Source organism: Cynocephalus volans, chromosome 2 (genome assembly GCF_027409185.1).
Source record: "Cynocephalus volans isolate mCynVol1 chromosome 2, mCynVol1.pri, whole genome shotgun sequence".
NCBI lineage: Eukaryota > Metazoa > Chordata > Mammalia > Dermoptera > Cynocephalidae > Cynocephalus > Cynocephalus volans.
The window spans coordinates 212,207,508-212,233,805 of record NC_084461.1 but is presented as its reverse complement, the minus strand read 5'-3'; the positions used below and the strand labels follow the sequence as shown (position 1 = coordinate 212,233,805).

At 43.0% G+C, this 26,298-nt stretch overlaps 1 protein-coding gene across 1 annotated transcript in view; it reads left to right on the top strand.

Annotated features, from left to right (window-relative positions):
* The window catches only part of ADCY1 (adenylate cyclase 1), a 125,014-nt gene that overhangs the window by 27,655 nt on the left and 71,061 nt on the right, over positions 1 to 26,298 (top strand). The window contains exons 3-4 of the mRNA XM_063087523.1: positions 3,221 to 3,339; positions 12,422 to 12,533. Of these exons, the coding sequence (XP_062943593.1) occupies positions 3,221 to 3,339; positions 12,422 to 12,533 (231 nt within the window). The remainder of the gene's footprint in view (positions 1 to 3,220; positions 3,340 to 12,421; positions 12,534 to 26,298) is intronic.

The window sequence follows — 26,298 nt, the reverse complement described above, 5'->3', positions numbered from 1 at the left end:
TAATGCCTAGCCCTTGGCCAGAAGTAGTCTGCTATTGGGATCTTCATGATGGTGACTTAAACAAGTGAGACAGCTCTTTTTATGTGCACATTCCAGGGTAAGCACTTTATGATGGTGTGGTAGGTCTGATCCATGAAACCCTCAGCAACCCATTCTCCATCAAGTTCCCCACCTGTGTCCCTAAGGTGTGGCCTTCATCCTCTTGAACCAAAATGGTAGCAGAGATCCAGCTGTTATGACTGTATTCTCAGCAACAGCAGGAGAGGAAGGGAAGAGGAACAAGCAATCTTTAAGGAGTATTCCAGAAGCTCCCATGTGACCCTTCAACTTGTGTTTCCTTGGCCACATCTAGTTGCATGGGAAGCTGGAAAATGTGGGCCTTTATTCCAGGTAGCCAAGAATCCTGATGAAAATAGGGGCTCTGTGGTGGTGTTAGTGGAATTACAGGGACACTGGGGACAGCCGGTGGCTGGCCAGTGACTCTGCCATAGCACCACTCTCCATGGCTTGGCATTTCCAGCATGAGGAGCCCCAGTCCCTGCGATCTGTGTGTGGGGGCTGTGTGCCAGGTGGCCTCTCCCAGGCTTTCTCTCCTTCCCTCTGGGATTAGCACCTGTGGTGCCAGATGCTCCCCTGATACATCTTTGAGGTCCCTGGTGGTCATTATCCTTCTGCAGTTTTCATTTTTCCAGCCTGACTGACTTAGCCCATTGGTCTGTGGGTGACTGTGTCCATCCTAGTCCAAATCATGCAGGGCCGTTGGGATGGTGGAAAGACCAAGAATCCCTAAGGCCTTGCCTCGGGCTGGGTTCCTACAGCGAGAGCATTTCAGAGGCTGTCGGAAGGGGTGCTTTGAGAAATTGACAGTAAAGGGAGGTGGGAGATGGCACTGGGTGAAGAACAGGTTTTACCTGCTTGATTTTGCTTTGGAGAGGTTTGGTGGTTTTGTGGGGTGCAGGTGAGAGGCAGCGAGCAGAGCATAGAAGTGATGGGATGGGTGGTGCTGGGAGGTTCATGGCTGCACAGTGACTGCTGTGGCTCAGGGGGAGTCCGGGGGCCGGACCTATGGGTCCCTTTTACTCTCCAAATACTATCATCACCTGCCAGATGTGATGAAGGGAGATAGCCTAGCTACAGCCCTAAGTGGCAGAGCCAGGATTTCGGGCGAGATGTCTTCTGCCAAACACCCCTGTGTGGGTCTCTGCAGGGCCTGCCACAGTGACCCCTGAGCCTGGGCATGTGGCACATTGGCCAAAGGCACTGAGGGCTGTTGCTTCTCTCCAGGACTTTGGGACTGCCTGGGAAAGTTCCCAGGTGGCCTTGGTGTTTGCCCAGCTGCTTCTGTCTTCCCACCTGGCTGAGCCTTTGTGCTTTGGGGTGATGACAATCTCCGGAAGCTTCCAGTGGTGCCTGCATTGCTGATGCTGCTCTTGGTCCTTGGGTGCATGGCCTGAGTGAGCACCTGGTCCAACTTCCCTCCAGCTCAGCACAGCTGGCCACCTGCAGACGGCCCCTTTCTGTGGGCCCTGTCCCCAGAGGCCTCTCAGTTGAGGAAGGGGCCTGACAGCCTCTCGGCTGGGCACAGGATACGCATACCCTCTCACACCCTGTGTGATGGGGCCTTTCTGCCCCCAAGGCTGTTCCTGCACGCTGTGGCCAGGACACTGCTGTGTCCTCTCTCTGTATGACCTGACATGGAGAGTGGTCACAGCCTCCTGCAGCATCCCTCTGCCTCGGGGTCTGTCCACCTACAGGCTATGTGGGGGCCACAGTGGGGGCATTCTCAGTGTAGACCTGGGTCTTGCTTAGGGAACATGGTCAGGCCACAGGCTCTGAGGCCAGGACCCAGGCGGGCCTCGCCCGGATATGCAAACTTGGCCCTACCTGGCATCCAGCAGGGCCAGCCCTGGCCTTCTTCCTCCTAAATTTATGAGTTACCTGAAAAGGCTTCTTAAGTGTGTTGAATATGATCTCCATTGCCCCATGGGTCCTGTGTGTGAAGTGCTTGCAGGGTCTGTGTAGCTGTTTGCATGGCTGCTGCCCTGGTGGACTCTGGTGCAAAGGCTTCTGAGAAAATCAAATGGACGGTGGCTGCTCCAAGGGCAGGGATGTGGCCTCACGCAGCAGAGAGGGGGCCTGTGGTCCAGTAGGGATCCCAGCCCCGAGAACTGTACCCGGCAGGCTCGTGCAGGGTGGGAGACAGGGGTGGGTGTGGAGGTGGGTGTGGGAGGGTGGAGGTGGGAAGGAGGGGGAAGGGTGTGTCTCTGTGCCATAGAGGGAGGGTACGTCTCCTCTGCCTCTCTCCAGCCCTTATAGGAAGGATATTCTACCTGGTTCTACGTGGATTTAAACTTCACTCTTGTCTTCCTTTCCAAAGCAGAGTGGGAGGGGGCACGGAGGGACTGAAGGCAAAGTGGGGGACCCTCGCATGATGTTTCTGGAACAGGGCTTCTCAGACACAGGGCTGAGCCTGGCGGGTCCAGGGCCAGCTGGGGTTGAGGTCTGAGAGGATTCCCTTGAAAGATGAGAGTCTTGGTCTAGATGAGCAAACCAAGGCCTAGGCAGAGGAAAGGATTCTCCAGGACGGCACAGCTCATTTTGAAAAAAACAAACATTTATTCTTTTGGGGGAATAAGAAAATGCTTGTCCTGCACAGTTAAGGGAGAAAAAAGAAGACAGAGATCAAGAGAAAATGCTACATTGCCCGCAAGACCGCTTATCTGTGTGAGCCCTGGGAGCTCAGTTACTTTTATAAGCCAGTGTGGAAGACTCTTCGGAGTATGTTGCAGAAGTGGGGGATGGGGTGGGGGGTGAAGAGAGGCTAGGGACCCTGCTTGGAGACAGCAGCATTTTCTCAGCTGTGCCCACTGCACATGGAAGCTCAGAGTGCCTAGGCAGGCAGCCGAGACTGAGCACCTTGGCCCAGGGAGCGGCATTAGGGGTGCTGCGGGCATGTCCACGTGTTGTGGGGGTTGGTGCTTGGCCAACGCTCCTAGAGCAAGTTCCTTGTTCAATGGCAGTACAAGCCTGGGCTCAGGCCCACCTGGGCTCTAAGGGCTAGGCAGCGTCTGCAGGACTGGATGTGTGTCGGCCATGTGTGTGGAGGAGGGTCTGTAGCCCCTTGTTGAGGATAGCTCCCACCAGCAGCCTCATTGGGAAGGGTATGGTCAGGAAGAGCAGGGGCCCTGCTGCCTGACACGGGCCCTTCTTTCCTGTCCAGGAGCGGCTCCTCATGAGCCTCCTGCCCCGGAATGTTGCCATGGAGATGAAGGAGGACTTCCTGAAGCCCCCGGAGAGGATTTTCCACAAGATTTATATCCAGAGGCATGACAACGTGAGGTAGGGCTGGCACTGACCCAGCCCAGCAGTGGGCCTGGGGAGCTGAGATGGGAGTGGTTGGAGGAGGTGTGGAGGTGATGGGGGAGGTGGGAGGGGATGGGGGAGGTGTGGAAGTGTTGGGGGAGGTGTGGAGTGATAATGGAGGTGGGCAGATGTGGACAAAGGATCCTGGTTGTGAGGGGAGGGGAGAGGTCGTCAGGTGGCCCAGGTGGGCAACTGCCCATCAGGGAAGCAGGTCCCACATGGAGAGTGCTGTTGGCTTCTTGGGTGATGCATGTGTCACAATCTTCTTTTCCCTTTCTTATTTTAGTACCCTTTTACTCATATGTTGACTAAAGATGGTCAGAACTCTATCCCTAAAACCAGGTTTGGGCAGTGATATTTTGGGCTGGGAGTTTGCCATGTCAGAATAATAGCTGAGCCTTATTCTAGTTGGCAGGGTCTGTGACAGGCATTGTCCTCTTTGTCACTCTGTTTATCTCATGACAGCCCTGGGAGGTAGGGAAGGTTGTTCCCATTTTACAGGTGAAGAAACTAAGGCTTCAGAGTGAACCAATGTACTCTATATATGCTGAGGTTTGCTGTTTGTTTTTAAAGATTCTGATAAAAAGTATTTATTTCATTAAATTGTGTATTTCTTTGAAAAATACTTGGTATTGAAGTGTAATGCACTTCGAATAGTCAAGTGTTGCCTGTTTAGTATTAACACTTTATGCGAACATCACTCAGGAAGGAGGAGTGCTTTTTCTCTCTGCTGCCCTTTGCTGACTCCTCTGGGTATTGGTGTCAGGCCTCCCTGCTCACTGGTCCCCTGAAGACACAGGAGGATAAGAAAAACTCTCCTTCTGTCTCGTGTTGACTGCCTGGGTCCCTGCAAGGCAGTACTTTTTCACTGGAAATGAGTTGAGGATTGTGGACCCCTCAGGATCCAAGTTGTCCCTGTGTGCAGTCCAGTGTGGCTAATCACTGCCTGTTCGAGAACTCTGAGCTTTTGTGTGAACTCATTCTCTGCCACTGTCATGCTATTGGGTAAGGACCAGTGTTGTCCTTGTTCTACAGAGGAGAATGCTGAAAGCAATGTGGAGGTTAAGGCCCAGGTATGTGGAGGGTAGCTAAAGAACAGCCTTTGAGCCCAGGACGACTCTAGAAGTTGTGCTTAGAACCTCTCTGCTAAATACTTGTACTTGGTTCTGTTTAATATCATCACATCCCTGTAAACCACTGGCATTGTCCCCTCCCTTTTATAGGTGAGGAAATTGAGTTTCAGCAAAGAGAAGCATGTGTGCAGGACACCGTGGTCAGCAAGTGGCAGGGATAAGACAGGACCTGGGATTAGCTGACATTAACATCTGCCTCAACTTTTCCCATTTCACCTGCTGCCTCCTATTGCTGAATGAGGACATGTTATAGTGACCAAGCCCCTGATGAGAAGAACAGACCACCAGAATGATTGAGGGCACACCTCGAGGGGAGTCAGAGCCTCTCCATGCTGCAGGAAAGGCATCAAAAGTAAGGGACCTTCTAGAAGTTTGAGCTGGTAGATGTCATTGGCCCTCCCTCCTGCTTAGCACAGAATGAGCAGATGAAAAGTCCCAGCTCTTGGCTTCCCCCCAGGGAGGGAAAGAGTTTGATTAGTGAGAGCAGTGCCCCAACTTTCCTGGGGCTGCCCAAGGAATGAGCATATATCTTTCTAGCCCTGGGTCTCTGATGGGTCTGGTACAATCTGGCTATTGGGGAAGAATGGGGGTGGTGGCTTGAGATGGTAGATGCCATAGCTTCCTCTTCACCTCCTGGTCAGCACAGAGTAAGCAGACAAAAACCACAGCTGCCTGATTTTCCCTTGGGAGAAAAATAGTTTTATAGAGGCCCTCAGAATCTCTGGCAGGGCTGATTGTTAGGAGTCTCCTCCTGTACAAGGCCAGTTCATGGAGACTGGGAGAGGTGCTTGCTTTGTCTCATATATAGACACTAAGACAAAGAGTCAAGGAAAATGAAGAACCAGGTGAAGATGTTCCAAACAAAGGAATAAGGTAAATCTTCAGAAACTGACCCTAATGAAATGGAGGTATATGATTTACTTGACAGAGAATTAAAAATAACTCTTATAAAGATGCTCACTGAGGTCAAAAGAATAATGCATAAATGAAGTGAGAATTTCAACAAAGGAATAGAAAATACTTGTATAAAAAAGTGCCTGAGAGAAATCATGGAGCTGAAGACCACAATCACTGAAATGAAAAATACATTAGAGGGGTTCAGTGGAAGACTAGATTAAGCAGAGTAAAGGATTAATGAACTGGAAGACAGGTCAGTGGAAATAATTCAGTCAGAGGAGCAAAAAGAAAAAAGAATCTAAAAGAGTGAAGAAAGTGTAAGGGAATTTTGGGAAATCATTGATGGACTAATACACACATTATTTGAGTTACAGAAGGAGAAGAGTGAGAAAAAAGACCAGGAGTCTTATTAAATTTATAATAATAGCTGAAAACTCCCCAATTCTGGTGAAGGACATGGGTGTTCAGATGTAAGAAACCCAAATAACACCAAATAAGATGAACCCAAAGAAATTCACACTGAGACACATTATAATCCAATTCTCAGAAGTCAAAGACAAAATTTTGAAAGCAGCAAGAGAAAAGAAACTTGTCACATACAACAGAACCTCCATAAGATTATCAGCAGATTTTTCAGCAGAAATCTTACAAGCCAGAAGAGAGTGGGATAATATATTCAAAGTGCTGAAAGAAAAACTGTCATCAAGAATGCTATGCCTGGCAAAACTCTCCTTCAAAAATGAAGAAAAGATAAGGACCTTTCTAGACAATGAAAAGCCAAGAGAGTTTATAACCACTAGACCTACCTTGAAAGAAATGCTAAAGGGAGTTTTTAAGTTGAAACAAAAGGATGCTAAACAGCAACACGATAGCATAAAACAGTATGAAACTTGCCTGGTAAAGGTAAATATATAGACAAATGCAAAATACTGTATTACTGTAATTTGGTGGATTCTAGCATAAAAGTTAAACAAAAGTATTAAAAATAACTACAACTGAAAATATGTTAAAAGATATACAATACAAATATGTAAATTGTGACAGCACAAAGTATATATCATGGGAGAGAAGTTGAAGTGTAGAGTGTTTGTATGTGATCAAACTTAAGTTGTTACCAGCTGAAAATAGACAACTGTAACTATTAAGATTTTTTTTTGTAAGCCCTTAGGTAACCACAAAGAAAAAATATCTATAGAAATTACACCAAGAAAAAAAGAAGGGAATTAATAATGAATATGAATACAGAAAAATCAACAAAACACAAAAGAATACAGAAAGAGAGGAAAAAACACACAAAAGAACTATAAGACTAACAGAAAACAAGTAACAACAGGGCAATAGTAAGCCTTTCCCTATCAGTATTTATGTTAAGTGTAAATGGATTAAACTTTTCTAATCAAAAGGCATAGAGTGGCTGAATGAGGGGGAAAACAAGCCTAATGATATGCTATCTACAATAAACTCACTTTAGATTTAAGGACACACATGGGCTGAAAGTGAAAAGATAGTCATTGCAAATGGTAAGCAAAAGAGAGCAGGGCTTTGCCTATATCAGACAAAATAGACTTTAAGTCAAAAACTGTCAGAAGAGACAAAAAGGGCATTTTATAATGATAAAAGGGTCAATCCACCAGGAAGACATGACAATTGGAAATATATAGGCAATCAAAATAAAAGGGCCTAAATATATAAAGCTAGCATTAAAAGAATTGAAAGGAGAAGTAGACAGCAGAACTATAGTAGGAGGACACTTCAGTAGTTCACTTTCGATAATAGACACAACATCCAGACAGAAAATCAGAAAGCAGAGGACTTTAACAACTCTGTAGACCAAATGGACCAAACAACATGTGCAGCATTCTGCACTCAATAGCAGCAGAATACACATTCTTATCAAGTGCACATAGATCTTTCCCCAGGGTAGATCACATGTTAGGTCACAAAACAAGTCTTAACAAAATTAAGAAAAGTGAATTCATATCACGAATTCACTTGATATGAAGTGAATTAATTCACTTTTCTGGCCACAATGGAATGAAACTAGAAATCAATAGCAGAAGGAAAATTGGAAAATTCACAAATGTGTGGAAATTAAACAGCGCACTCTTTAACAATCATTGGGTCAAAGAAGAAATCAAAAAGGAAATTATGCAATACCTCCAGACAAACTAAAATGAAAACACAACATACCAAAACTTATGGGATGTAGCAAAATCAGTAATAAAAGGGAAGTGCATAGTGATAAATGCCTACATTAAAAAAGAAAGATCTCAAATCAGTAACCCAACTTTACACCTCAAGGAACTGGAAAAAGAGCAAACTAAACTCTAAGTTAGCAGAAGGAAGTAAATAATACTGATAAGAGCAGAAATTAAACATTAAACGAAAAATAGGAAAACTACGAAAAAAACTGCAAACCTAGGAGTTGTTTTGTGAAAAGAGGAACAAAATAGACAAATCCTTAGCTACACTAACCATGAGAAAAAGAGAGAAGACTCAAATTCAGAAATGGCTGAGAGATTATTCCTGAAGCCACAGAAATAAAAAGGAGTATAAGAGGCATTATGAACAATTATGTGTCAACAGACTGGATAACTGAGGAAAAATTGATCAATACTTAGAAACATATAACCTATCAAGTATAAATCATGAATAGAAACTTAGAACATACCTATAAATAGTATGAAAATTGAATCAGTTATTATAACCTCCCAATAAAGAAAAATCCAGGACCAGATGGCTTAAGTCGGTAAACTCTACCAAGCATGTGAAAAAGAATTAATGGCAAACCTTCCTAAAAATCTTCCAAAAAATTGAAGAGGAGAGAACATTTCTAAACTTATCTTATGAGGCCGGCATTACACTGATGCCAAAGCCAAACAAGAACACTACAAGAAAAGAAAATTACAGGCCAGTATCCCTGATGAATATAGATGCAAATATTCTCATCAAGATGCTAGCAAATGAGTCTAATAGCATTAAAGTAATCCTATACCATGACCAAGTGGAATTTATCCTTGGGATGCATGTATGACTCAACATATGAAAAACAATTAATATGATACACCACAGTAAGAGAATAAAGAATAAAAATCGCATGATTATCTCAATAGATACAAAAAAGATATTTGACAGAATTCAACACCCTTTCATGATAAAAAACTTTTAACAAACTAGGATAGAAGGAAGTACCTCAATAAAGTAAATGCTATTCAGATGGCCAAAAGGTACATGAAAATATGCTTGGCATCTCTAATCATCAGAGAAATACAAATCAAAACCACAAGATATCACCGCACACTTTTTAGAATGGCTATTTTCAGAAAGTCAACAGATAACAGTGGTGAGGACATTGGTGGGAATGTAAATTAGTACAGTCATTATCAGCATGGAGATTTCTTAGAAATTAAAACTAGAACTACCATATCATCCAGCAATCCCACTTCTGGGTATATATCCAAAGAAAATGAAATAAGTATGTTGAGTAGATATGTACACTCCCATGTTCATTGCAGCAATATTCACAATAGGAAAGATACGGAAACAACCTAAATGCCCTCAATGGATAAATGAATGAAGAAAATGTGGTATATGTATACAGTAGAGTATTATTCAGCCTTCAAAAAGAAGGAAATCTTGCCATTTGTGCTAACATAGATAGAGCTGGAGGACATTATGGTAAGATAAATAAGCAAGACACAGATATATCTGCATGCTCTCACTTATATGTGGAGCTAGAATAGTCAGACTCATAGAAGCAAAGTAGGATGGTGCTTGCCAGTGGCTGGGAAGAGAGGAAAATGGGGTGATCTTGGTGAAAGTGTACAAAGTTTTAGTTAGGCAGGATTAATAAGTTCTGGAGATCTAATGTGCATACAGTATGGTGACAGTAGTTAACAATACTTTATTGTATACTTGGGATTTGCTAAGAGGCTAGATCTTAAATTTAATCTTCTGAACACATACACAGTAGTAACTGTAGAGGTGATGGGTATGTTAATTAGATTGTAATCATTCACGATTTATATGTATATCAAAACATCAAGTTGTATGCCATAGACATATACAATTACATGCTCATTTATATGTACATGCACATACACACAGTTTTTATGTCAGTGGTATCTCAATATGGCTGTTAAAAATAAAATGTGATATGTACATAAGATGGAATACTATTCAACCTTAAAAAGAAGGAAATTCTGGGCCAGCCCTGTGGCTCACTTGGGAGAGTGCAGCGCTGGTAGTGCCAAGGCCGCGGGTTCAGATCCTATACAGGGATGGCCGGTGCGCTCACTGGCTGAGCATGGTGCAGAACACACTGTGCCGAGGGTTGCGATCCCCTTACCGGTCCGAAAAAAAAAAAAAAAAAGAAGGAAATTCTGTAATACGTGACAGTATATGGATGAATCTTGAGGTTATTATGCTAAGTGAAATAAGCCAGTCACAGAATGAGAAGTACTGCATGATTTCACTTATATGAGGTATCTAAAATAGTTTATAGAATCAAAGAGTAGCAAGGTGGTCTCCAGAAACTGGGAGGAGGGAGAAATGGGAGTTACTAGTCAACCACCAGAAAGTTTCAGTCAAGCAAGATGAATAAGCTCTAGAGATCTACTGTGCAACACTGTACCTATAGTCAACAATAATATTTGTACGTTTAAAATTTTTTTGAGATTAAGTCTCATGTTAAGTGTTTTTAGCACAATGAAATCTATGGTTGGAGCTGCAGCTGGAGTTGGGCAAGGTACATGGACACCTGAGTGCCTTTCCTTCAGCTCTCTTCTTGTCTGGAACAAAAATACAGATGTGTGGAGTCATCACGTTTCTTCCCTGCAGAAAAATCTCCTATCTTCATCCCCTAATGGGCTTTTTGGTCCCCCAGCAGCTGGTGGGTCAATGCTGCTGGGTGCAGGTGCAACAGCCTGAGATAAGCGGGGAAACTGAGCATCCCTGTTGCTGAGGTGGCCAGCCCTACCTCAGCCCTTCTGGCTACCCCCAGCCATGGTCAGAGATGTCCTTCTATATCCCAGATGCAGACATCTCATTGCTCTCTTCACCGTCCTCATTACAATCCTCCAGTGGTCCTGAATCACTCTAGGGTTAAAATCCAAACTCAGTGCGCCATTTGCAATTCATAGTGAATACACACATAACAAGAGTCCCAGAAGAGAGGAGAGAGAGAAAGGGGCAGAGAGAATGTTTGAAGAAATACCAGCCAAAAGTTTCCCAGATTTTGGGGAAAGCAAACTACACTTCCAAGAAGCTCAGTGTACTCCATAGTGGATTAACTCAAAGAGACCTGCACCAGGACACATCATAGTCAAACTGTCAAAAGCCAAAGACAGAGAGTCAATTTTGCAAGCAGCAAGAGAGAAAGGACTCATCGCTTATGAGGGATCTTCAGTAAGATTAACAGCTGATTTCAAAAACCAGGGAGGCCAGAAGGCAGTGAGATGGCATATTCAAAGGCTGAAATAAAAAGGCAAGAATTCTGCATCCATTGAAAATTCCAGCAACATCACCTGCTGTTCCCTCTGCTGGAATCCTCTTCTCCAGTGTCTGCATGCCTCCCTCTCTCCTCTCCCTGAGGACTCACCTGACTGGTCCTAGGTAACAGTACACACAGCTCTATACCCAACTTCCCTGCTTCAGTTTTCTCTATAGTTATGCATGTCACCTTTATATACTCTAAATGTCTCCCCCTCCCCTGAATGGAATGGAATCTTTCTGAGGGCAGTGATTTTTGTTTGAATCTTTTGTTCACTGCTAAATCTCAAGCACCTGGAACAATGTCAGCACATATAGCCCTCAATAGATATTTGTTGAATGAGCAAGTGAATGAATGAATGTATGATAACACACATTATTACAAGTGATTATAAATAATTATTGAGCTCTTATTAGGTATGGGATGACTCTAGTCTTATTCCCATTTTACCGATGAAAGGACGGACAGGTGGCCTGGGGTCTGGTCGCTGTAAATAGTGGAGCTGGGAAGTCCCAATGGAGTCCAAGCTCTAAGCCCCTGACCCTTTCCTGCCCTCCTGGATTGTTGGCCCGTCTTTGGTGACACCCTCTGTTGTCAGCAAGAATCGTTGTGTACCTTTACTTGGCACTTATGGCTTTCATGTAGGGATGCTGGGAGATGGTCTACCGTTCAGGAAGTCCCAAAGTTAGAGAAAAGCCGAAAGTGCTTTGAACAAAGGTGAATGAATGATTGGGACCGTGTTTTTTCATGTTTTAAGTTATACATTAAAGCTACAAAATTTTTAAAGACAAAAAATCGTATATGACGTTATTTCTCAAATATTTTGCAAAGAGCATGTTTTAATTTTATAAGAAGAAAAAACAAAAGAAAACATCTTTTTAAAGTCTTATCATTTCCATAAAAATATTTCTGGTCTGTGGGTGGACACTTATTTAGGCTGAACCCAGCTCTGCAATAAATAGACACCCCAGGATGAGGAGGCGTTGGCACAGAGAACGTGTTTCGTGTTCTCATTGCAGACTGAGGGGCGGCCCTTTCATGCAGTAATTCAAGGATTCCATCTTTCCCATAATGCAGCTCTGACCCCACCCAAGGCTTCATGGTCACCTGCATCCAGCTGGCGCAAGGGAAAAGAGGGTGTAGAGGGGCTTACGAACTTCTTAAAACCATGCCACTTCTTCTTGGGTGCAGCTGGCCACAACCCGGTCACGGGACCTCCCAGGGAAGGGGGCAGATCTGGTGGCTGGTGGGCGGCATCTTGCCATGTGCTATGAGGTCAGTGTGGGGATGGCGAGCTCTGAATGGCTCCAGCAGCTAATCCCTTCTGACCTAGAGGGAGTCCTGCAGCTTCCTGAGCCTCAGTCTTCTCACCTGTAAAATGGGAACAAGGGAGCCTTCATTTCCAGCCTGCACAGAGGAATAAATGTGGTAATTTATTCTAAAGTAGTTTGTAGATGTAGATGTCTCTACAACTCTGGGGTCATTATTTCCCAAGTGACTGGGAGGAGGGTGGCCCTGTCACCCCTTTCTCTTGCAGCATCCTGTTTGCTGACATCGTGGGCTTCACGGGGCTGGCATCCCAGTGCACAGCCCAGGAGCTGGTGAAACTCCTCAACGAGCTCTTCGGCAAGTTTGACGAGTTAGCCACGGTAAGCGCAGCATTTTTCTTTGTTGAATTAAATTAGAATTGTGTCTGTAATAACAATATGCTGGGTGGGTTTCCTGTATTTCGAATGTGAACTAGACCGATTGCTAAGCAGTTCTGCTGGCAAGGTTATACATCACCCATGTTTTTGGCCTCACTGTTCATTGATTTCTCTCCTTGGATCTGAGCCTTGCACTTGCCAGATAAGGAAACGCTTGCACAAGCATGGCCAGTGTGCCTACTCGGAAAGGCTTCCAAGCAAAAGCCTTTGTTGTGCAGGCCATGCAGCTATGGTTTGCCCTGAATGTGGCCTCAACACCATCCTGCCCTGGGGCAGGCAAAGCTGGGGTTACAGCCCCTGGTTCTGAGGCAGCCATGGCTGCAGGCTCTGCTGGAGCAGGCCTGTGCTGGGCCTGCCACCCTCCTGGTATTGACACTTGCCTGCTGGATGCCCAGCTGCTGACCCTGACGATGCCAGGCCAGGGAGGTGGCCACCCTCACCCTCAGCAGGCTGTGTGTCAAGGGTTTTAAAGACCTTCCTGGGAGGGTGACATCTGGCAGCTAAGTCCTGGTGAAGATCTGCTACCACTGTGCTAACAGCCTCGGCTTGTCCACGAGTGTGTTTGGATGTCGAGATGAGCAGTCAGCCAAACCTCCATGAGTGACAAACATCCCCTCTGCCGTTGTGGCCCCTGTTGTGGGAAACTGGTCTGGGGTCTCAGGAGCCCTTTCTGGAACTCAGCCATGTTGGCCACATAGCCCCTGAGGGGCGGCTGGTGTTCCTCTTCTTCCCACAAATGTGCCAGTGTTCCCAGAACAGAGATGGGGCACGCAAGGCCGGGGTCCGAGCTGCGGAAGCTGAGGGACTGTCGTAGGCCTGGGAGAGCACGCTTGCTGAGTGACAGCAATATCCCAGCCCTTCTTTTTCCCTACTGCCCACAGGAGTATCTGGGGTAAATTGTACTGCTCATAGCAACAATCATATCAGAAGCTAAGAACGTGCCCTGTTACTATGTGGTGGGAATCCCCCCCATCTGTCTGGCAAGTCCTCCCTGAGACTTTGCTCCTGGCCTGTGCAGGAGGGTGGCTTCTTTGGGAGGAGTGACTATATCCCAGAGGCCTCCCCTCTCTGAGGGCACAGAGGGCGGGGTAGGGAGCCTGGGGTGTGAGGTTTGCTGGGGCACTGCTCACCTTGGTTTCCTTGAATGCCAGACACCCACTGTCCCTGTCCTGCAAGGACATGACAGGAGCACAGGGAGATAGAGCCAAGTTCACCTTCTCGTGCAGCCTCACTGGAGGTGGGCAGGGGTCATTGAGGTCTGTGGGAGAGGGAGTGGGCGGCAAGCTCTGTCCAGAGAGTCAGCAGCTTTCTCTGAAGAGGCGGTGATGCAGGGTCTCGCGAGAAAGAGTGCACGTTCCCTCGAGGAAGGAGGGGAGAGGGGAGAAGCAGACCCCGGCCAGGGACAGGCTTGTGAAAGGTGCAGAGCTTGGGCAGACTTGCTGCGCCTGGCAGCAGTTTAGGGGCCAACTGTAGGTGGGAGAAAACTTGGGAGCCTGTCACAGAAACCTGGGGTAGGAAGATTACGGGAGGAGAGTTGGGGTGGAGGGTGGGCACAGGGGATTTTGGACACTGCTCCCTTGGGGAGATTTCCATGGGGAAAAAAGGTCTTGATCCCCTGCATTGGGCAGTGGAGCCCGTTTCTCTTATGGCACCGCATGGATAGCCTGGGCCAGCCTTCTGTGGGACGCCACTTGGGAAAGGCTGCGTCATCTTCCCCAAGGATGAAGGAGCATGGTGGTCGGCATTTGGGACAGTGCGCTTTCTGGCCATATGTCGTTTCGTTGGGCATGGGGGCCACCTGTCTGCAATGCACTTGCAACCTTACTCATGCTGTCTGCTGGCTTGTCCCCTCGACGTGGCTGTGGCCGTCTTCACACATGCCCTCGCCCTCTGTGGTGAGGCTGCGGGGTCTTCCTTCCCGTCAGGTGCAGGCACCTGTGGGTTTCTGGCCCAGCGTGAAGTGGGAGGTGCGTGTGGCTGGTGCTCCCAGGAGGGACGGAGGGTCGAGGGCTCTCGCAGACGCAGTGAGGGGCTTGCCTCCTGTCTCTTCACCAGGAAGCTCGTCCTTTTGGAAACTTCTGAATGGAGAGTACTGCTTGGCCCCTCCTGGGCCCTTTCCCTCTCATTGTGCTCTGAGCTTGAGCTGCTGCCAGGACGGGGCTGGGCCCTGTGCCCCGGCCATCCAACTCTGTCTTTCCAGCATCGTTGTCCCCATGGGGCCGGGGGCCATGTTCAGTCGGCCCCAGCCCCTCTACTGTCCCCCTGGAGACTCCCCAGGGGCTTTTGTTCTCTCAGGAGGCACCTGCCTTGGGGAGTTCCCCTTCCCTGCCAGGCCGCTGAAGGTGTCACCAGCAGGATGATGAGGAAGGGACAGACCTCAGTGGCCAGCGAGCAGGCATAGGAGTCCTTCATCCTCCCAGGCTGAGCTTGTCTGTTCATTCTCTTAACTGTGTCCTGCAATAGGCGGAAGTTTTTAGTTTTCGTGAAGTCCGATTTCTGAGATTTTTTATATCAAGGATCAAAACATTGGTGGTGTATCTAGAAAAATCTTTGCCTAACCAAAGGTCACAAGAATTTTCCTCCTGTGTTTTCTTCTGGAAATTTTATATTTTGGGGTTTTGCATTTAGGGCTATGATCATTTTGAATTTTAGAAAGACGGCTCCCTCTGTGGCTGGCTGCATGGGAGTTGTAAGGGAATGAAAAGTTGACTTCTTTCTGATTCTTATAATGCCCAACAACCGTTGTGGAAGACACAGACCTGAATCCTCATGGGACTCAGGATCTGCTGTGGAGAGGCCACTTTTCCGCTGGCATCCTTGATGTTCTTGACATGGCATGAGCTGGGAAGACAGAGCTGGCAGACTGCACGTGAGGTTGGTCAGCTTTTTTTGCAGTGCCTGCCTTCTTGCACCCCAACCTCCCCCTGCCATGCCTTAGGGCTCAGAGAGGAGCCAGAGATGTGGAAAGCCTGACCCTGGCCTGAGGGGGCATCATTTGAGAACTGACCCCAAATGCTCATACACACAGGAGAACCTGGGGGTGAGGTGCCAGAAAAGGAGGCTGGAGTCTGGCTTTAAAGCCCACCCTGTGAAGCCCACCCCAAGCTCACCCCACATACAAGTACGTGCTTTCCTGGTGAAGCTACCTTCTGTGGTGGGAGTGACAGCTGCAGAGTGAGGGGCCCCTGGTGGCTCCAGGGCTGTGTAACCAAAGCATGTCATCAGACATATTGGCCATCAGTTTCACAGCACGAAATAGCGGGAAGGAGATGAGCTGTGGGAGCAGATCTAGGCTTGGGGACTGGGCCTGTTGCTTCTTTTGAGCCCTGTCCTCAAAATCAGAGTAGAGCTTTAAGAGCCTGGGTTGAAAGTTTTGAGATTGACTGCACTATGCAGCACGAGAAAGGATGCAAGGACCAATTGGGCGCATGAAACTTTCTAACATCCAGCTGGGACATGATGTCATAGTCATTCTAGGAAGAGGCTTTCAGGGTAAAGCAACTTCCCCAGGGTTACTCACCTGGGGTCAGAAGCAGTGTCACTGTGGCTCCAAGCCTGCTTCCCTAGAAGGAGAACTACTTCCTTCAAAGCCCCAAAGGCCATCTTCTCTGTGGGGCCTTGACCATTCGGCCTCTGACCTTTCTCCAGCCTTCTGTGGAATAGGGTACATCCTGTCCCGCTAACACTGCTCATCCCATTACTATACTGTGTGCATGGCCCATTTTCCATCACACAGTGATGCTCCTGTGGGCAGCCCAGTGCTGAGAAGGGAGCTGGCACACAGTGGCCATCCCTGCATCTTTATTAAGCAGGACAGTGCCGTGCTTAGGTGTCCACTCTGATGGCCTCTGGACTCCTTGGCCTGTGATCTGAAGATGGGAGACCTCTGATGGTCAGAGGAGAGGCTGGGGTAGCCTGCACTGGACACCTGCTGGCCGGTGGCAACCTCATCTAGAGATTCCAAGCTGGCCTGGGAGCTTGGTTTAGAGCTGCAGCTGTGAAGTAAGCAAACCTCTGACTGTCTTCCCTGGATGGTCTTGGGTGTTAGATGTCGTGGGGATTGGAGAGCTGAGGCCGAGCTTCCCAGACCCGTGGCACTGACAGCATGCATGGCCTGGCTGAGGAGGAGACAGCCCTGGCAGGTTCCTGTCAGGGGCTGCTTTGTTGTTTCTCAGCATGTGATCGCAGGGCCATCGTCATGTCACCTGGGACACAAAAGAGCAGATTCCTGGGCTTGATCCAGAACCACTCTTCAGAGTCCTGGGGCCCAGGAATCTGCATTTTACTAACTGCCCTGGATTTTTGCAGGCTACTCTCTAAGGCATGTGTTTATGTACAGACTCTGGGCCTTGGAGGCGGGTCCCTTTGCATCCCCTCCCAGTTCCTGCTGGGGATGGGGGTGGGCTGGCCCTGAGGAGGAAGCAGGGGAACATGTGACCAGAGCCCCCGCAGGGAGGCAGGACAGCCTAGGAGCTGTGTTTTCGTGTTTTCAGGAAGAATATTTATTGAGAAACGTTCTCAAATTTGTGTATTTCATGGAAGACTTAGTGACTACAAAGTGCATCTGACCATTTCCTAGCAAAGGTATAAACAAGTCTGTCTTGGGCCGGCCCCGTGGCTCACTCGGGAGAGTGCGGCGCTGGTAGTGCTGAGGCTGTGGGTTTGGATCCTATATAGGGATGGCCGGTGCGCTCACTGGCTGAGCGTGGTGCAGAGAGGGTTGCGATCCCCTTACCGGTCAGGAAAAAAAAAAAAAAAACAAAAACAAAAAACAAGTCTGTCTTCCTCAACCTGGCCTGCTTCTTTCTCCCAACAAACAGCACCACGTGTGGCCTCTCTCCTGTGCAGCTCCCGTCACTGAGTGGAGTTCTGTGGGTCAGTGCCTCTGTGCTGTGCTGTCTCCACCTGCTCCCAGCACCTGCTGGGGTGGCTACAGCAGCTCCTTGGGGTGAGCCTTCGTTCTCTAAGGCAGACCCAGCCCTTTGCTTCTGGTTACCAAACCTTTCCTGAGCTTCCCACTGTCTTAGGCGGCACAGAGTGCTTTTGACTTTAGAAGAAAAAGTAGCTTTATTGAGGTACAATTGGCATATAAGCTGCACATATTTGAAGCGTGTAGTTTGGTAGATTTGGGCATATGAGCACACGTGTGAAGCCAGCAATCACCACAATCAAGATACTGAGCACATCCCTCACTCCAAATGCTTCCTGGGCCCTTTGTAATCCTTCTCCTTCCCACTTTCTGTTTCCTCTCTCCCTAGTGTCCAGGCAACTGCTAATCTGCTTTCTGTCACTCTAAATAAGCTTGAATTTTCTAGAATCTTTTATATATGGAATAATGCAATAAATAGTCTATATTGTCTCCCTCTCAGTCAACATGATTGTTTTGAGATTTATACATCTGCTGCGTGTGTCAATACTTCATTCCTTTTTATTGCTTAGAAGTATTGTGTGGCTGTACCAAAGCTTGTCTGTCCATTCACTTCTTGATGGGTTTTTGGGTTCTTTCTAGGTTTTGGTTATTACAAATGAAGTTCCTGTGAACATTCATGTGCAATTCTTTGTATGGATGTGTGCTTTTAATTCTCTCAGTGAATACCTAGGAGCAAAATGCTAAATGTGGTAGATATATGTTTAACTTTTTAGGAAACTGACTGTATTTTCCAAAGTGGCTGCACAATTTCACAATCCCACCAGCAGCATATGAGTTCCAGTTCCTCCACATCCTTGTCAACACTTACTGTGGTCAGTTTTTAATTTTAGCCATTCTAATAGGTGTGTGACCAAAGTGGTGAAGTGTCTTTTCATTACTTATTGGCCACCTATATATCTTCTTTGGTGAAGTGTCTGTTCAAATATTTTACCAATTTTTCTTTTTCTTTTTAAGTTGAATTGATTGTTTTCTTATTGTAGAGTTTTAAGAATTCTTTATATGTCTACATACAAGTCTTTTATCAGATATATATCTTTTTTGCAAACATTTTACCCCAGACTTCGGCTTGTTGTTCATTCTTTTGACAGTGTTGTTTGCAGAGAAGTTTTTAGATTTTATACAGTCTAACTTATAAGTTTTTTTTTAATGAATTGTAACTTTTGTGTTGTATCTAAAAAATCTTTTGCTCCAAGTGCTATAACTGTGTGTTGGTTTCCCAAGGCTGCTGTGGCAAATTACCACAAAATGGGTAGATTAAAACAATAGAAATTTGTTTTCTCACACTTGTGGGGGCCCAAAGTCTGAAATCAGTATCACTTGGCCAGAATCAAGATGGTGGCAGGACTGGATGCTCTCTAGTGGTTCTAGGGGAGAATCTTTTCCTTACCTCTTACATCTTCTGTTGGCTAGTGGAATTCCTTTGCTTGTGGCCACATCACTCCAATTTCCCTGTGTCTTTACATTGCTGTCTTCTTCTCCTCCTTCTTCCTCTCTCTCTGTATGTGTAAAATCTCCTTCTGCCTTCCTCTTATAAAGATACATGTCATTGTTTTCAAGGCCCATCTGGCTAATCCAGGATGGTCTCCACATCTGAAGATCCTTAATTTAATCGCAAATTTAGTCACATCTGCAAAGAACTTTTTTTTCCCCCTCATAAGGTAACATTCAAAGACTCTAGGGATTTGGTCATGGGTGTCTTTTTGGGGGACCATTTTTCAGCTTCTCACACACTGTGAGAAGTCATCAACATATCTCTGCATTTTATTTAGTCTCCTTATTGGAAAAATGGGATTAAGTCTGACTATTTCGAAGGGTTAGTGTAGTGAGAAGTACAGAAATAGCAGGTAAAACAGTAAAAAGTATAAAACATCTAGCATAGCCTCTAGGACAGATTTGACATCCAATGGATGATGATTATTATTGTTACCAGAAAAGCTAGTACCAATGGGCTCAGTGATGTTGAAACTACACAGGTATTTGAAAATTTAATGTGAAAAAATTAGGATCTTCTAACATAAAGATATAAGGTCATTTCTCTTTAATCTCATTAAGTTCTTAATTCATAGCCAGATAACATTTTATGCTAGAAATTGTCCATTTATCAGTTGTGTCTGTTTTAGAGAATTTTCAAATGACTGCTGTCTTGCTACCATAATAATTCGGTTGGTTTCTACTTGAACTCTGTAAATGTTCACTGATTCTGCTATGTGCTGGGAACTCTGCTGTTCACCGTGACATGCATATCTAAGTAGGACACAATCCGTGATTTGTCAGCCTCACAACCCAGAAGGTGAGCAGTAGTTTTCCTTAAATACTTGCTTCATAGAGTACATACTGTATCACAAGTGAAATTACTACATTAACTCAGTTATTCTCCATTTTAGAAGGTCTGCATCCAAACTTAAAAATTGTTATCATCAGCATCATGACTGACCATGATTTATGGTCAATGAAATGAAAACACAGCATAGTACTTATAAATTCTTCTTGTGTACAGATTTTCCATAGCTTTACAAATATACATTGCCCTAAGGAAAAGCCATAGGAGAAGGATACACAAAGAAATTCTTGGCTCTATAGCTTTAGAATGTCTGGACCCAGGTCCTGTGATTTCTCCAACTTCGTTGTTGTTTTTCAAAGTGATTTTGACTATTCAGGTCATTTGCATTTTTATATGAATTTGAGAATCAACTTGTCAGTTTCTACAAGAAAGGCTGCTGGAATTTTGTTTGGGATTGTGTTGAATCTACATTATCAATCTAGGGAGAATTGCCATCTTAAAAATACAGAGTCTTCTGATCCATGAATGCAGTGTCTCTCTCCATTTATTTAGATCTTGTTTAATTTCTCTCAGAAATGTTGTATAGTTTTCAGTATACAGTTATTTCATATCTTTTATTAGATTTATCCCTAAGTAGTTTCTGCTTTTTGATAGTATTGTAAATGTTATTGGTTTTTAACTTTTAATTTCTGATTGTTACTGTGTGTAGCAAAATACGATTGAGTTTTTATATTGATTTATTGTTCTGAAACTGTTAAACTCACTTATTTCTAGTGGGTTTTTGTAGATTTCCACTGAATTTTCTACATAAATGGTCATGTTGTGTGCAAAATGAAGACAATTTTATTTTCTTTCCCATCTGGATGCCTTTTGTTTTTTCTTGCCTTATTTCACTAGCTAGAACCTTTATTTAAATCATTTGTCATCTTTTTGCTATCTCCAGGTAACTCTATTTGCCAAGTCAAATAAAAGTGGCAAGACCAGGCATTCTTGTCTTGGTTAGTGAGGAAGCATTCTTTCTTTCATCATTAAGTATGATGTTAGCTGTAGGTTTTTTTGTGGATGCTTTTTATCAAGTCAAGCAAGTTTTCTGTTATTGCTAGTTTGCCAAGAGTATTTACCAGAAATGAATGTTGGATTTTTTTGTCTTATTTTTTGCATGTTTTGGAATAATCATGTTTTTTTCTTTTCTTTTTTTTGTCTGCTGATATGATGAATTACATCCTTGCATTTCTGGGATAAACCCTACCTGAACATATTGTATTATCCTTCCTATGTATTGTTGACTTTGATTTACTAAAATTTTGTTTTGAATTTTTTCCACTTACGTAACTTATTCTGTCTTCTCTCTCTCTTTTTTTCTCTATCATTCTGGCTAAAGGTTTGTCAATTTTACTGATATTCTTAAAAGAACTTGCTTTTGCTTTCACTGATTTCTCTATCTTTCTATTTCATTAATTTCCTTTCATATTGTTATCATTGTGTTTTTCTGCTTATTCAGGTTTCTTTTGTTCTTCTTTTTGTAGTTTCTTAAAGTGGAAGCTGAGGCCATAAATTTGAGACTTTTTTTTGTCTTTTAATATGAGCATTTAGTGCTTTAAACTTCCCCTGAAGTACTACTTTCTCAGCATTCCAAATTTTCTTTGTTGTGTGCTTTTTAAAAAATTCATTTCAAAATACTTTCTTTAAAAAATATATATAACATAAGAATTGCCATTTTAAGCATTTTAAACACACAGTTATGTGTAATTAATTACATTCACAATGCTGTGCAACCACCACTTCCAGTTCAAAAACTTTTTCATCATTCTAAACACAAACTCTGTACCCATTAACCACTAACTTCTCATTATTCCTTCCCCTGTTTCTGGTAACCTCTGATCTATTTTGTCTGAGTTTTTTTTTTTTTTTTAAATTTATTTTTCTTAATTGATGCTTGATAATTGTATATATTTATGGAATACAATGTAATATTTGGTACATTTATGCAGAGTGCAATTATTATATCTGGGTATTTAGCATATATATCACCTCAAATATTTGTCATCTCTTTGTTTTGGAAACATTCAAAATCCTCTCAATTAGCTACTTGAAGTTATATAGTAATTTGTTGTTGACTGTAGTCTCCGTACAGTTCTATAGATCTTATTCTTCTACAATTTTGTGCCCATTGGCCACCCTCTCCCCATACCCCATCTTCCCTCCTCTTAACAGTCTGTAGTAACCACGAATCTGCTCTCTGCTTCTCTGAGATCAACTTTTTTAGCTTCTACATATGAATGAAAACATGCAGTATTTCTCTTTCTGTGCCTGGCTTATTTCACTTTACGTAATTTTATCCAAGCTCATCCCTGTTGCTGTGAATGGCAGAATTTCATTATTTTTTATGGTTGAGTAGTATTCCATTGTGTAAATATACCACATTTTTATTTTCATTTATCTTTATTTATTTATATTTATTTTTATTTATCAATATACGTTATAGTTGATTTTCATGTCCCTTTACCAATTCCTCCTTTTCCTCCCTCCCTCTTCCCCACCCCTCCATCAACTTCATATCTGTTCACTTGTCTTAACAAGTTCAAGGAATTGTTGTGATTGTTGTGTCTTCTTCTCACCCCCAACCCCCCGTTTGTTTGTATATTTATTTATTTATTTTTATTAGCTCCCACAAATAAGTGAGAACGTGGTATTTCTCTTTCTGTTCCTGGCTTATTTCACTTAATACAATTTTCTCTAAGTCCATCCGTGTTGCTGTGAATGGTAGTATTTCATTTTTTTAAAATAGCAGAATAGTATTCCATTGGTAGATGATACCACATTTTCCTTATCCACTTATCCAATGATGGGCATTTAGGCTGGTTCCAACTCTTGGCTATTGTAAATAGCACTGCAATAAACATGGGAGTACAGGTATTCCTTTGACATGATGATTTCCATTCCTATGGGTATATACCCAGCAGTGGAATAGCTGGGTCATGTGGTAGCTCTATCCGTAATTGTTTGAGGAACCGCCATATCATTTTCCATAAAGGCTGCACCATTTTGCAGTCCCACTAACAATGTAGGAGGGTTCCTTTTTCACCACGTCCTCGCCAGCATTTGTCATTCTCAGTCTTTTGGATATTAGCCATCCTAACTGGAGTGAGTTGGTATCTCAAAGTTACACCACATTTTCTTTATCCAGTTATTCACTGATGGACATTTAGGTTGGTTCCAATTCTTGGTTATTGTGAACAGAGCCATGGTAAACATGGGAGTGCGGGTATTCCTTCAACACATTGCCTTCCTTTCCTTTGTATATATATCCAGTAGTGAGAATGCTGGATCGTATGGTAGTTCTATGTGTAGTTTTTTTGAGAAACTTCCATACTGTTTTCCATAACAGCTATACTAATTTCCGTTGCAACCAACAATGTATAAAAGTTCCCCTTTCTCGTCCTCACCAGCATTTGTTATTTGCTATTAAAGTGTCTTTAATAGCCATTCTAACTGGGATGAGATGTTATCTCATTGTGGTTTTGATTTGCATTTCTCTGATGACTAGTGATGTTGAGCATTTTTTCATATACCTGTTGGCCATTTGTATGTCTTCTTTTGAGAAATGTTTATTCAGCTTATTTGCCCATTTTTTATACTCTTTTTTTTTTTTTTTTTACTATTGAGTTGTTTGAGTTCCTTGCATATTTTGGATATGAATCCTTTGTCAGGGGCATATTTTGGAAATATTTTCTCCCATTCTAGGTTGTCTCTTCCTCCTGTTGATTGTTTCCTTTACTGTACAGAGCTTTTTAGCTTGATATAATCCCATTTGTTTATTTTTGACTTTGTTGCCTGTGATTTTGAGGTCTTATTCATAAAATCTTTGCCCAGTCCTGTGTCCCGAAGTGTTTCTCCTGTGTTTTCTTCTAGAAGTTTTATAGTTGCAAGTCTTCAGTTTAAGTCTTTAATTCATTTTGAGGTGATTTTTGTATATGGTGAGAGGTAGGGATCTAGTTTCATTCTTCTGCATATGGATCTCCAGTTTTTCCCAACACCATTTATTGAAGAGACTGTCCTTTTCCCTGTGTATGTTCTTGGCTTCTTTGTCAAAAATCAGTTGGCTGTAGGTATATGGATTTATTTCTGGATTTTCTATTGTCTTCCATTGGTCTTTGTGTCTGTTTTTGTGCCAGCACCATGCTGTTTTGATTACTATAGCTTTGTAGTATATTTTGCAGTTAGGGAGTGTGATGCTGCCTGCTTTGTTCTTTTTGCTCAGGATTGCTTTGGATGTTTGGGGTCTTTTGTTGTTCCATGTAAATTTTTGGATTGTTTTTTCTTTTCTGCGAAGTTATTATTGGTAGTTTGATGGGGATTGTACTGAATCTGTAGATTGCTTTGGGTAGTATGATCATTTTGGCAGTATTAATTCTTCCAATCCATGAACATGGGATATCTTTCCATTTTTGTGTCTTCTTTAATTTCTTTAATCAGCATTTTGAAGTTTTCCCTGTGGAGGTCTTTAACTTCCATGATTAAATTTATTTGTTGGTATTTTATTTTATTTTATTTTTGTTTGTATTGTAAATGAGATTGCTTTCTTGATTTCCTTTTCTTTTAGTTTGTTATTTGTGTATAGAAATGCTACTGATTTTTGTGTGTTGATTTTGTATCCTGTAACTTTACTGAATTTGTTTATCAGGTATAGGAGTCTTTAGGTTTCTGTCCATGTAAAATCATGTCATCTGTAAACAGGGAGAGTTTGACTTCTCCTTTCCATTTTGGATGACCTTTATTTCTTTCTCTTGCCTAATTGCTCTATCTAGGACTTCCAGTAATATGTTGAATAAAAGTGATGAGAGTGAGCATCCTTGTCTTATTCCAGTTTTTAGCATAATGTTAGCTATGGGTTTGTCATAGATAGCCTTTATTGTATTAAGATACTTTCTTTCTATACCTAATTTATTGAGAGTTTTTTCATGAAGGGATGTTGAATTTTATCAGATGTGGGTTTTTTTGCATCTATCAAGATGACCATATTTTTTTTTCTTAATTCTGTTGACATGATGTATCGTGTTTATTGATTTGCATATGTCAGACCATCCTTGCTTCTTTGGGATAAATACCACTTGATCATTGCATATGATCTTTTTGATGTGCTGTTTGATTTGGCTTGCTAGTATTTTATTGAGGATATTTGCTTCTGTGTTCATCAGGGATATTGGTCTATAGTTTTCTTTTTTTCTTGTGTCCTCTCCTGGTTTTGGTATCAGGGTCATGCTGGCCCTGTAACATGAATTTGGGAGAATTCTGTCAACTTCAGATTTTTGAAATAGTTTAAGAAGGATTGATATTAGTTCTTTAAGTGTTTGGTAGAATTCAGCAGTAAAGCCATCTGATTCTGGGCTTTTCTTTGTTCAGATAATTTTTATTACTGATTCAATCTTGTTACTTCTTATTCGTTTATTCAGGTTTTCTATTTCTTCTTGGTTCAGTCCTAGTAGCCCATATGTGTCCAGGAATTTGTCCATTTCCGTTAGGTTTTCAAGTTTATTGACATACAGTTGTTTATAAAATTTCTCTAATTATCCTTTGAATTTTGATGGTATCAGTTGTAATGTCTCCTTCTGCATTTCTGATTTTCTTTATTTGGAAAATAAATATGTATTTTTCTTGGTTAGTCCAGCTAATGGTTTGTCAATTTGGTCTTTTCAAAAAACCAACTTTTTTTTAATTGTTCTTTTGTATTGTATTTTTAATCTCAATTTCATTTATTTCTGCTCTGATTTTTATTGCTACTTTTCTTCTACTTGGTTTGGTTTTGGTTTGTTCTTGCTTCTCTAGTTCCTTGAGTTGCAATGTTAGGTTGTTTATTTGAAATCATTCTACCTTTTTGATATAGGTGCTCATTGCTGTAAACTTTCCTCTTAATACCGCATTGGCTGTATCCCATAGGTTTTAGTATGTTGTGTTTCTGGAGATGTTTTGATTTTCTTCTTAATTTCTCTCTGTTTTTTTTAACCCGTTGGTTGTTCAGGATCATGTTATTTAATTTCCATATATTTCTTTATTTTCAAAAGTTCCTCCTGTTATTGATTTTTAGTTTTATTTCATCCTAGTCAGAAAAAGTACTTGATATGATTTTGATTTTTTTTTAACGTATTGAGACTTGTTTTGCAGCCTCATAAATGGTCAATCCTGGAGAATGTTACATGTGCTGATAAAAAGTATGTGTATTCTGTAGCTGTTGGATGAAATGGTCTGTAAATATCTGTTAAGTCCATCTGGTCTATTATGCCTATTAAATCTGATGCTTCTTTGTTGATTTTCTGTCTCAATGATCTGTCCAATGGTGAGAATGGGGGTGTTAACCATCTATTATTGTGTTGGTGTCTACCTCTCTATTTTAAATCTGATAATATTTGTTTTATATATCTAGGTGCTCTGGTGTTGGGTGCATATATATTTATAATTGTTATATCCTCTTGCTGTATTGATCCCTTTATCATTATATA